Below are 12,889 nucleotides of genomic sequence, written 5' to 3' on the forward strand. Positions count from 1 at the left end.
TGCAATCTACAGCTGTGATTTTTTTCTGTAGTTCTTAACTGGGAGTGGGGAGTAGGCAGGGGAAGGGTTCACAGATTCCTTTGAAAACCTGATGGAAAGCTATGGGCTCTTTCCCAAGAAAAATGAACATAAGCACACAGACATAAAATGTTGCATTGGAAAATGCTGGCTTGGTAAACTCAACCAGCTAATGTAACCCCTAGCAGGTTTCTTCCTCTGCCTTGATCTCACTTCACTCCTTGTTAGACCTGCTCTAGGGACTCCAGGCTGATTTCTAAGTCACTTTCATGAGGTGGTTTCATCTGTACGAGCCAGAACTCCCTCTCCCTCCTACTTTTTGGGAAGAGTCAGGTTTTCAAAGACATTCTTGAGGTTCAGCTCAATCCTAGGCTCCCTCTGGCAATGTTCTGTGTTCCTTTCTCAAAATACTGTCAGATTTGTAAAGCAAAACCATGCTTTTATGAAGCTGGTTCTGGCTATTTTTATCCACCTTCCCTCTCACCCCATCTTCTGAAATGTGTTGTTGTTGCTTCTCTGATTAGTGTGCTAGTCATGCAGAGAGACCTGAGACTCATGGATTAAGGCCAATCAGGGCTCTGAAAGACACACTCAACTCCTCCAAGATAGAAATGGTTACACTTTACAATGAACAGGAGCAGAATAAAATCTGTCTAGGGAAACAGTTTCGTGACAGGCAAATACTGAAACTCAGAAGAGATACAAAATTAATCCTTGGGTGACAAAAGATCACCACCCTCCAGAATGTCATTTTTATTGACTCTTAATTAAGCACTGGAGGTGGTCAGTCTAACTAGAAAAAGACATCTAGGACTGCTACTGCAGAAGGGTGTAGTTGTGTACTGTCTGAGCATACAGTGGAGGAGACCACCAGGGCTAAAATTCATCCTCAAGCCCATGGGATCTGTTGGGTCTGTCAGGAAGGGGTGCCTTTTCCTAATTCATCTATTTAAAGGGGTGCTTTTGTTCTAATTCTCACAAGGCATCAGAGTTTAGCAGTTGGCCCTGAAGACATCTACTGTTCTCTAGTCTAATCTATTTGGATTGAATTAAACTGACTTCACAACCCAATCTGGTCTACAACTCATGCTATAAGCCAGTGGTTCTTAAACTTTTGCCAGCTTCAGAATCATCTGGAATGCTTATTAAAACCATTGCTGGGCTAGTCCCTCATAGTTTCTAAACAGTAGGTGTGGAGTGGGGCCTGAGAATATGCATTTCTAACAAGTCCCCAGGGGATAATGATGTTGCAAGTCCAGGGACCTTACTTTGAGAACCAGTGCTATAATCTATAGCTATAGGCAAGGGTTTCTCTACTTTGGACCTTTTCCATGTTTACTAATAAGAGCCTCACTGAGCCTATACAGATCAAAGAAAAATTAGCAACTTCAGGTATCCAAAACTGAAGAGTTATCCTGATGCGCACTTGGCCTCCATAACAGTGACACACCCATTTACCGGAAAAGCCCACAGTTGGCAGCATTGCCTTGAAGGCACTCTGTGGGCAGAGGCCATTTCCATGCATCTGTGTAATGAAGGAGCCACTGTTTTCAGGGCTAGCAGCTCAGCTGGGGGTGCTGATGCCTGCAGTAGTTTACATGCAATTAATGGTGTGGTTCTCAGACCCATGCTGAGTGAAAAGGCTGCTTGTTTGGGTGGGGATGTGACTGTGTGTACAGTGGGTGGAGACACAGTCTGGGGAGTGCGAGGTGCCCTGGTGATCTACATCCACCCACAAAAGCCCTCACTGTTTCTCTGCATTCAGACATGGAGAGGGCTTTTTGGTCAACAGACTCCTTGACTTGTTATCTATTTCCACCTACCCCATCCTAAGAAAACAAGTAAGTGTTCTCTTTTTAAAGGTGTCTGGACTAGAGATGGCCCACTTCCTTTGATACATTATTCTAGCTTTGGACTCCCTGTAATAATCTAAGAATTCCTTTAAAAAATTTTTTTTACTAAAAGTCCTTAAGTCTCATTTTAGCCCCAGCATCCACTGAGATAGAAAAGAGTCAGTCTCCATCCTCTACCAGCCTTTCACTTGCTAGATACCCACCCACATCTTTTTCTTTCTTTCTATCCTGCCTCCAATCAAACCCTCTTTTCTGATTCACAGCCTTGCAATGTTTTGTCCTCTTGATCAGGGCCCAGCTACCATTTTTGATGTTGCCTTTCCTGAAAGGCATTCCGGTGCTAGAGAGAAACACGTCCAAGCACCCTCTCTCTTGGTTTTCAAAGTGGCACATTTCCAGCCCTTCGGATGCCTGTCTTCTTGCCAAATTTCTAATTAGTTTGAAGCTATTATTCTTTGAATAGCCTTTTGGTTCCCTTGGTGTTGGTAGCAAGGAAACCAAGAGCTCTGAGGGGCACGAGTCAGGAGAGACCAGAAGTTCTTATCCTTTTTTAGAGTCTCTGCTCCCTCTGAGAATTTGAGAAAAGCTACCCAGAAAAACCAACCAGAAAGATTTAAGGATCAGAGGAAGTAATCACAGGAGACGCTCCTTCTTCCTGGCTCATGAAAGAGAACCACAAATAGGTCTTTGGGAGACTTCATGACAAGGGGGAAAGCCAGCGCGCTTGCTTTACGAGAGCAGCATCCTGTGGGTGTGTGATAAGAGAGACTAAATGACGATCTGCATTTGGACAAACCCAGGAAGACGCATTTGCTCTTCAGAAGGTGCAGATCTGGGAAAATTGGAAAAAAAAAAAAAAAGCCCATAGCCCACAGAACCATGCCTTTTAAATGTGGCTCAGAAATAGATAGCAACATTAATAATAATCACTGTCTTTGCCCATTCCATCCAATGTATCCTCTTACTTTAAATTTGATGTCTTCTGCTAAGAAAAAGGAGAGAATTGGTGGAACAATGACAGAAAAGGAACCAAATGCAATCTAGGTTACACTCAGAACAAATTTAATGTGACTTAGGAAAAGGCCAAGGAGGAGGGCATTTCATTAGACAATCGACCTGAAAATCAGATCTAACTTAAGTCACTCATTGGCCGTGTTCATTTCTATTTATAGCCAAGGACACTGACCACCTGATAACTGATTCTGAGAATGCAGAGGATTCATGTGGACAAACAATACTGCCGGTGATCTGGGAAGGGTGGTCCATCCATCAAGGGATGAAGTTAACCTTGTTTACATTTGCTGGAAATGTACAGAACTTGTTTAACTCTTCCCATATCATAAAAAAAAAAAGCCACAACAATAGTTTCATTTAGGATTAACGGGGCACATATGCCTCTGTATGCCCTTGGATTCTTGCAGAACCTGTGTGTATTTGGTGAGGGATTTGTTTCAAGTGTTCTCTGAATCAAAGGACTGCTTTTACTTGATATGATGCTTCAGACAGCTTTGATCTTGAATTGAAGTTTGGGATACATTAGGATGGGTTTAAAACCCATCCAGCAGAGAATGATGGAGCCCTGTGTATCAACTACGCAAGCATCAAACATACTGAGGTCTGACTTAGTCAATAATTCTGTGATTATTTTAGACCAGCCTTCTATAATTATATCTTCATTATGCACAGTGGACAGTGCTATTTCCAACATAGGGGGCAGTAGCCTTGCCTTTGTTGTCCTTCTAGGTATCTGTTGAAGCCAGATGGACTGAAAGCCCAAGGCAACATGTTATGAAGTTGTTCTACAAGTTATTTTAGAGAAATTGACTTACCATACCACTCATCAACCCATGCAAAAGCCTGTCTATGTCCAATCAGCAGAATGTCTCGGACCACCTAAAAAGTAAAAGAAGGAGGTTGAAATAATACTATGTTTGATTAAAACTATCTGGAAAATAGGTTGTTCCCAATTCTGAGAATCTTGGTGATTACAGAGTTTCACAATCCCTCTGTCTATATGTGATGACAATTCTAGGCTGATACACACAGATATTGCGTTTGCTGCACCCACCCTACCTCCCCCGCCCCCCACCCCGACCTTTCCATCGCATGCATATACTTGCTGTGAATTAATCTCTTTGGCTTATTTGAGAGTAGGGCTCAGGGTGTGTACAAACTAATGAAAACCACTTGGTAGTCACACAGCAGCGATACAAATGAATCTCTAGGCCTATCACCTTGAAGTTTTTCTCTTCATTTATCTTTACCAGTGCCTACTTTTCATTTGTGGGAGGGTGTGAGTCTCACTGGTGCCCAGATGTCATAAATATTGGAAATCTAGAACACTTTTCTGGGCAGCAAGTCACTTCTAAGCAAAGATCATTTAACATTCCCTCTTCTCTAATGAAATAGCCTAAATATTGATTCAATTAAAAAACAAATGAAAGTATGGGATACAAGGTAGGTAGATGTCCTTTTAGGCTTGACTTCCATGTAATAGAAGGGGAAAAAAAGAAGTTTGGTCAACTATTGTTGAAAGAGATGAAAAAAGAGACCTGAACTAGAACAGAACATAATGGGAATGATAAGCTTGACTAGAGACAAAAGAAATGAAATTGTTTCTTATGGTGACATATCATGGCAATAAAAGGCTAAGGAAAAGAACATATATTGTGTTTGTGTGTTATACTGTTCATGTGCTTTTAGGTCATGGTATCCTTTTTTGTCCTGTGTAAATATGGTTTTTACATTTCTTGGATACTCACAATCTCCCTCCAACATTCCTTTCCTCCTGCTAAACAAATCCAGTGATTGTCAAAAACCTCTTGTGGAAGGTTCAAGCATGTTTCAGTAAATGAAGGATTTTAATTGGGTGAATTTTCAGAAACAAGAAAAGCATTGATAATGAAGTGTTTATTACTCCAGGCCTCTGGATATCTAGTGAGGCTTTTATGACTTGGAAGTAGGAAACATATCATGAATATAGGAAACGACATGCAGCCATGCACACTTGAGTGCTGAGTGTGTCAAATTGACGGAAATCAAAAGAACAGCATCCAGGCATCAGTAAATATACCCTATTTCGTAAAGCACAACACAGCTGTCGGCTGGAAACAAGAACTCAATAATATGCTAATGGCTCGCTTTCGAACATTTTTTTCCCCTTAACTGTGAATAGATTCTTAAAAAAAAACAAAGGTGTTCAGAGAAAGGCATCCCTGGCACCTTAAACCCATGCAAATGCTGGCCTCAGATACTCATTAGCCACTCGTGCCAGAGCAGGTGTGTTTTTGGGGTGTTGATAACACTTCATTATATTTGAAAGTGGGCAAAGGAAATGCCTGCGTCCAAAGCATAAATCTTACAGGTATGTTAAAGAAATAGGTTCTCAAAACTAGCCAAAGTCATCTGTGAGAAAAGAAACACAGTGAGCAGTCCTGGGGCAATGGGCATATGCTTTGTGAGAGCAAATAAAACTCACTAGGATAGCGGCCCTAGTGAGAAGAGATCATTTTGTGTCAAAAAGTTGCAAAAAAAAAAAAAAAAAAAAAAAGGATGTTGTGGGAAGTCAAAGAAGACAAAGCCTTAGACAGACACAGAGCTGAGGCTGGGAAATATTTACTCTGGGAGCTGTGACTGTCTTCCTGCTTCAGGACCAGGACACAGAAGAAAAATGCGAGGTCCCAGAACTCTGTTTCTATGTATTTTACTCTATTCCCACTCCTGGCTGGCAGAATGGGTTCTGGAGCTCAGTAGAGGATTGACGTATATCTCTGTTTAAGAAGACACCAAGGCTCTCAAATTTGTTCCCGAGTCTGCTATTACCATAAGCCTAAGTGACCAGGGTTCAAGTGACTGGCAATCTATTCCTTGGACCTAAATTGAAAAATTAGAGTTTTTATTGGCCTCCAATCTCAGTAGACAAATCCATCTAAGTAATGAAAAGCTCAACGCATTAAGGTTAAATTCCAGTTAAATTCCCAAAGAATTTTGGAAAGCTATTCTTTATCAGTTCTTAAGTGGAAAAATAAACAGATAGCCAGCCTATCTGGAATGTAGAGGCAATCTGAGTAGTATATATTTTTAAGAAAATGGGAGCAGCTACAAAGGGCAACAGACAACATTACATTTCCCATTTTTTCCCCATGAGGATAGAAGAGTCACGTTACAAACCCTGAGAAAACATAAACCATCACCAAGTGGGTTCCTGCTACAAAATTAACATGTTTAGCCAAAGTGGGTATACAACTGAAATCTGCATTCTGAGGTTGTTGATAATTCTTTGGTAACAGAATTATTAAATGAGCAGAAATGCTGAGGTATACTGCCTCAGGGAATTATTGGGATTTCTTGTTCTGTCTCTTGGGGCATCTTCTACTTTAGGTACCCACATTTGCAGATCTTTTGAGTGCGAATTATTATCCTTAGGGCTGTGCACACAGGTAAGTCCTCTTGCCTCTTCTGAAGTGCCTCTATCTGGAAGTAGATTAGCTCAGTGCCAAAGTGAGAGGTATTTTTCCAAAGCCCCACTTCCCAAATATACTCACCCAATAGACAAGGAGGTCACATAATGAGAGATGAAGTATGAAACATCTAGTAGTGGAAGAAAATTAAACCCATACATAAAATGCATTTTCATCCAAAAAGTGTTTTTTTGGATGCAGTTACCTGATGTTGGCTCAGCACTTGTGCATTTGTTATATATCATGCACTCCAACTTCACAATAAAGACAGTTACCTTGTCCAAAGCCCAGGAACTGCTGTTGGATTGCTTACCTTGTGTACAAATTGTTCCACTCTGGTCTGAAGCCCCCAGACCTCAAACTTCACAGTCACCAGCTTGTAGGAGCACATGATGGGCTGGTGACTGTCTCTCCAGCCTTCTCTTAACTGTCCCCGTCCTGTCTTCTCTGACTTGAAGTGTTTAGGATCCTAGGAAAAAATATATTACAGAAATTGATATATTAGAAATAAATTACAGTGTTCTACAGCATTGTAAGATGACTATAGCTAACAATAATACATAGTTTCAAATAGCTAAAAGGGGGCTATTAAATGTTCCCAACACAAAGAAATAAATGTTTGAGATGGGTATGCTAATTACCCTGATCTGATCACTACACATTGCATGTATGGAAACATGACTATGTACCCCATGAGTATGTACAAATATTATTTGCCATTTAAAAGAATTTAACAAGTTCAACCATTTATATGAAATGTTCAGAATAAGCAAATCCATAGAGACAGAAAGTAGATTAGCGGTTGCCAGGGATTGGGGAAAGGAAAGGATGTGGAGTGACTAATGGGTACAATGCTTCCTGTTGGGGTGATGAAAATATTCTCGCATCGAATAGTGGTGATGGTTGAACCTTGTGAATATACTAAAAACCATTTAATTGTGCACTTATTTAAAAGGGCAAATTATATGATGTCCCATTTTTTAAAAAGGGGAATTATAATATAAATAAGCAAAAGGTAGCTCATCTATTTAAATGTCAAAAAAGTGATTTAAAGTTAGATTTGTAATATTCTATTGCATTTTTTCCTCCATTTTAGGGGCAATAAACTTTACCAAAAAAAAAAAAAAAAACAAACCCCCCAAAACAAAGTCCAATCCCTTAATGGGACTGTAAATTGGTTTAACAACTTTGGACGATTGCTCAGCAGTATCTACAAATATCTACAAAGTTAAGCACATGCCTACCTACCTATGACCTTGCAATTCCATTACTGGGCGAAATGAGTGCATAAGGCCACCGAAAGACTACACTAGAATATTCAAAACAGCTTTAAACATAGAGGCAAAAACTGGAAACAGCCCAAATGTTTATTAGCAGGAAACCAGACAAATAAATTGTGGTGTATCCGCACAATGGAATATGCCACATGGCAACAGAAAAGAACAAATGGCCGACGCACGCAAGAACATGTACGGCTCTCACAGACACCGTGCTGAGCAAAAGCAGCCTGTACATATTGTATGATTCAAACCGAAGTTCAAGGACAAGCAAAACTTATTTATGGTGTCAAAAGTTAGAAGAGCAGTAACCTCTTGGGGAGGGGGGATTAGTGTGAAGAGACATGAGGAAAATTTCTGGGATGATTATATGTTGATCTGGATGTAATACGTAAAAATATGCTGAGTTTTACACTTAAGCTGTGTGTTATACTTCAATTACAGGAATGAAATAGGAAAGGTAAAAAGGTTTTTTATAAAAAAATGCTTAACCATTTAACAGTTGCTCAATGATTACCACATGGAAATCAGCTGCTGATTATTTCATTAGAGGATTATTTTTTTCTGAGATACGTCAGAAGGAATGCATCAACTAATGAAGTACAAAAAAGCCAGTAATTATGTTTAAACATATGTGTATAAGATAACTTTCATTATCACAGAGACTCTCAGCTGCTCCAGGTCCTGCTGTCCAGTCCTGGGTCTGGGGCTGCTCTACCGGGACCTCATCCTGTTCATGAGACTTTCCTGGGAGCCCAGGAAGGGCAAGAGCCTCACAAGCACAGCAGAGTCCACAGGAGGAAACAGAAAAGGAGTGTCTCCCCTTCCGGGAGCGACCTGGGGAGCCCTGTATAGAACAGGAGATAGGATGAGATGAGAAACCAAATTGGCTGGGACAGCCCCAGCTCTTTGAATTCAGACCAGACTGTACCTCGGGATGGGCTTGGGAGGTGGAGGTAGACGGGTTTATTCACTGGGGTCTGGCCAACGCCCTGTGCTAGCCTCTGCGGAGGGCTTTCCGGCTGCCCTTCCCTTCCTGGCCCTCTCTGTTAGGACCTTTTGCTTTTACCCCCTTTAAAAACTGTTGTTCCCCCAGGAAACACAGTACGCCCTCAGGACCAATTTCCACACTAGGCTGATGCCAGGCCGTCATCAAAGCCGGGGTAGAGCCTGTATCCTCCCACCTACCTCTTCTCAATCCCTCTATCCACCAGTCGCCATTCCGCTGCCAGGGTGACCTCCCAGACGAATACCTGGGCTATCTCACCCCTCTCCTGAAAATCTGTCCATGGCGCCGTGAGTTTAGGATAAAATTAATACACCCTGGCATGAAATACAAGGCCCTTTATGATGTTGTTTACCTTTTGACATCTTTTCTGGGCCACTATCCTGATGTCACACCTCTCCCTTCAGCCTCACGCAGCTCCTGGCAGCCCATTCTCCAAAGCCTCAGGACTCTTAAACCTCCTAGGCAGGTATAGGACCTTCTTCTTGCAGCTCCTTCTCCCCAGGCAACCCCTCCACGCTGCCTGACTCTCCTTTCCTTGCTTGAAGACTTAACTCAAGTGTTACTTCCACCAAAAACTCTCTCCTGTGTAGTTCAGAACGAAGGCTCCTTCTTTATGCTTCCAAAGCCTCCTCTGTCATGAGCCCGGCAGGTGGGCAAGACTGAAATCATTTACTCATCTACTTCCACTTTATCACTAGACTGTGATCTCCTTGAGTGCAAGGGGGCCTTATTGCCATGGTCCTAGCACATAATAGATGTTGAATAAATGTAGAGTGAATGCCTCAACCCAATTTGGACCCATCATACACACATGGCAGGGCATCAGAATCTCAGCCAACATTGGGTAAATACTTAAGTGAAAGACTAGTTGAAATTCTATGTGCACAATAATGAGTGTGGGTGAGGATGTGGAGAAATTGGAACCCTCATACATTGTGACGGGAATGTAAAATGGTATGGCCACTTTGAAAACCATTTTTGTAGTTCCTCAATGATTAAACATAGAGTTACCATTTAACCTAGCAATTCCACTCCTAGATATCTACCTGAGATACTTTAAAACATATATCCAGACAAAAATGTGTACATGGGGCGAGGTGGCTCATGCCTATAATCCTAGCACTCTGGGAGGCCGAGGCGGGAGGATCTCTTGAGCTCAGGAGTTCAAGACCAGCCTGAGCAAGAGTGAGACCCTGTCTCTACTAAAAATAGAAAAATTAGATGGGCATGGTGGCACATGCCTGTAGTCCCAGCTACGCAGGAGGCTGAGGCAAGGGAGTCTTTTGATCCCAGGAGTTTGAGGTTGCAGTGAACTATGATGCTACCACTGCACTCTAGCCTGAGTGACAGAGCAAGACCCTTTCTCAAAAAAAAAAAAAAGTGTACATGATGGATGTTGAAATTCATAATAGCCAAAAATATGGAAACAATATTCAGCCATGGAGAGAAACGAAGTGTGGATACATGTTCCAACAGAGATGAACTTCAAAAAACATGACAGTAAGTGAAAGAAGCCAGCTACCAAAGGCCACATTGTACAATTCCATTTCTATGAAATGTCAAGAGTAGGTAAATCTATGGAGAAAGAAAGTAGATTAGTGGTTGCCTGAGGGAAGGGAGTGGTATGAGGATGACTATTAATGGGAACAAAGTTTCCTTTTGGGGTGATTAAAATGTCCCAAAATTACATTCAGGTGATGGCTCATGATTCCCTAAATATGTTAAAAACCATTAAATTATACATTTTCAATGGGTAAACTTTATAGTATGTAAATTATATATTTATGAACCTTTAAAAAATATAAAAATACAATCTAAAAAAATGCTATGTGCTACCTCACTGGGATTTTTAGAGTATTCACTGGCTCTGGGTTTGCTGATGTTCCTACATGGGATAATTTTATAATAGTCATTATCCTAGGCTGCATTTACAGAGTGTGCTCTGTGGGCATGGTACAGAACCAGGTGTTACATTACGCTCTATCTTGACCACATTTCTTTGCCCTGAGGGGTAGAGGAGGGTGCCAACTGTGCCTGTGGCCTGTGTGTGCTCTCCCTCTGCTCAGGAAACAGACTCAGCTCCACATGGCTGATCTGGGTTCCTGGACCTGACCTTCCTTTAGAGTCCCTCCTTGTTTGCACCTGTTGCAGGAAGTCAGTGGGCCTAGGACCACCAGTGGGAAAAGGACCCACCTGGGACAAATATCTAATTAATACAAATACAAAGTTTCTTTTGCTAATGGAATTGAACAATATCGACAAAAGGGATTCTGGGAAGGGGGAAGGAAAAGTGAATGACTAATAAGTATCTAAAGGGTATAAGTGTTTCTGTGAAGGGAGGGGCTGTGACCTTAAGTGTAGCTGTAGCATTTCTGAATCTTTGGTGCTAACTGTGCCATGCTATGTTTCCATTCTCTGAACCAACCTAGAAACTATCTACTGAAATCATATCGCATAGGCCTGGAAAATTATGATTATTTAATAACATGATTCATGACAAAGGCATAACATAGGGCCTGTCCATAGCAAGCACTCGATTGATGTTAGCCATTATTGCACTTCCCAATGCAATCAAAGGAGTCTTCAAGGGAGGTGTCCAATCCTATGGTCTAGGGCAGACACAGAATGCTTTCCCCAAGCATCCTGAAATTGCTGGGAAAAGATTAAGGCCATGGGATTAATTCCTACCTGCCCTGTGCTCCTACACCATATAATAAAAAGACAATAATAATAATAGATAAGAGAGCAGGAGGATACTTTTGAAGATGATGGATAGGCTTATGGCATAGATTATGTGATGGTTTCAGAGGCGTATCCTTATCTCCAAAATCATCAAGCCATAGTGCATATTAATTATGTACAGCTTTTTGTATGCAATAAAAATTTAAAATAATGTTGAATTTGAAAAAAAAAAGAAACAGGGAAGACCAATAAATCAAAGAATGTATTAATATCACCAGGGAGGCTATGGTAGATAATCTCCAAAGATGGCCATCTCAATTCCTTCCCTTGCTGTGTGGCATGCAGTACCTTTCATCAAGAGGCAGAGTCTATTTCCCCTCCACTTGAATCTAGACTGGTCTATGATTTGTTTTGACTGATAGAATGCAAATGAGACCCTGCCAATTTAGACTTTTAAGAGAACCTGGAAGCCAGAAACTGGAGGTCTGCCACAGTCTAAAAAGACTAGTCTGATTACCTTAGACCACCATGCTGTGAGGAAGCCCAAGACAGTCATGCAGTGAAGGCATATGGAGAGACCCTAAACCAGATGTTAGATGCCCCAGCCATCCCAGCTGAGGCATAGGAGTGAAAAGCCACCTTAGATATTTCAGTCCAAGCAAACACCATGAAGAACAGAAGATATGCTAAGGCCAGTCAAGACTGCAGAATTGTGAGAAATAATGCACCCTTGTTGTTTTATGCCATGAAATTCTGGAATGGGTTGTTACTCAGCAAGAAGTAACAAGACAGATGCATTAAGTAGATTACAAAGACAGATGCATTAACTGGGTCACCAAAGGTGAAGAGAATGAATGCTGCTTTGTTCCTTCATGGAACATATCAAAAGTTCATACAATCAGCCACAAGCCTAAAAGCTATAAACAAAGAAATTTATCCCTGCCAAGTACCTCCTGTGACTTAAAACACAGGAGCTGGAGTTAAACAGGGAAAGCTGGTTTCTTTCCCCATCTGTCTTTTGACTTTCCCACAAGAGAGGCAAATGGTGGGTATTATGAACTGCATGTTAACAGCGATCATGTGGGTTAGAAGACATGGCTTCCACCCTGTGGTTGAACAGAACAGGGACAGGCAAACCCTCTCGAACCTGAGTGAAGCTTGTCCTACTTGGGGCAGCAACTAGGTAAATAAAGGGTAAAGAGTCAGCAGAGGAAAGGAGGAGGCCAAAGCTCCTGGCAACCCAGAGTACCAGGAGACAAAGAACCCAGTGAACAGAGCAGGGTGGGAAGCCTGAGAGTTAGGGAAATAAAATGAAAAACCAGGGCCATGCCCCTCAGATTCTGTACAGGGTGCCTGAGCAGGAGGCCTGCAGATGGCCATGCCCCACGCTGCCATCCCTGACTCATGGCTTGTTTCTGCAGCCAACAACCACGAAGTTTGAAATGGCACCTGTTCCAGAATCTTCATGTACATTCCAGGTCCACACTCCTCAAGAGTAAAACAAGACTCTGCAATATTAAAAATGAAGCACTGGCGGATTGCATTTCCAAAGCGATTGAGACTTGTGAGGCCTTATAGCAAACTTTGGAG

At 41.7% G+C, this 12,889-nt stretch overlaps 1 protein-coding gene across 2 annotated transcripts in view; it reads right to left on the reverse strand.

Annotated features, from left to right (window-relative positions):
* Positions 1–12,889, reverse strand: part of PITPNC1 (phosphatidylinositol transfer protein cytoplasmic 1) — a 231,428-nt gene that overhangs the window by 13,161 nt on the left and 205,378 nt on the right. For both annotated transcript variants that reach the window (XM_045525869.1, XM_045525868.1), the window contains exons 7-8: positions 6,645–6,800; positions 3,701–3,764 (exon numbers count right to left, since the gene is read on the reverse strand). In XM_045525869.1, coding sequence (XP_045381825.1) covers positions 3,701–3,764; positions 6,645–6,800 — 220 coding nt within the window. The remainder of the gene's footprint in view (positions 1–3,700; positions 3,765–6,644; positions 6,801–12,889) is intronic.

This window comes from Lemur catta, chromosome 15, assembly GCF_020740605.2.
Source record: "Lemur catta isolate mLemCat1 chromosome 15, mLemCat1.pri, whole genome shotgun sequence".
NCBI classification, from domain to species: domain Eukaryota; kingdom Metazoa; phylum Chordata; class Mammalia; order Primates; family Lemuridae; genus Lemur; species Lemur catta.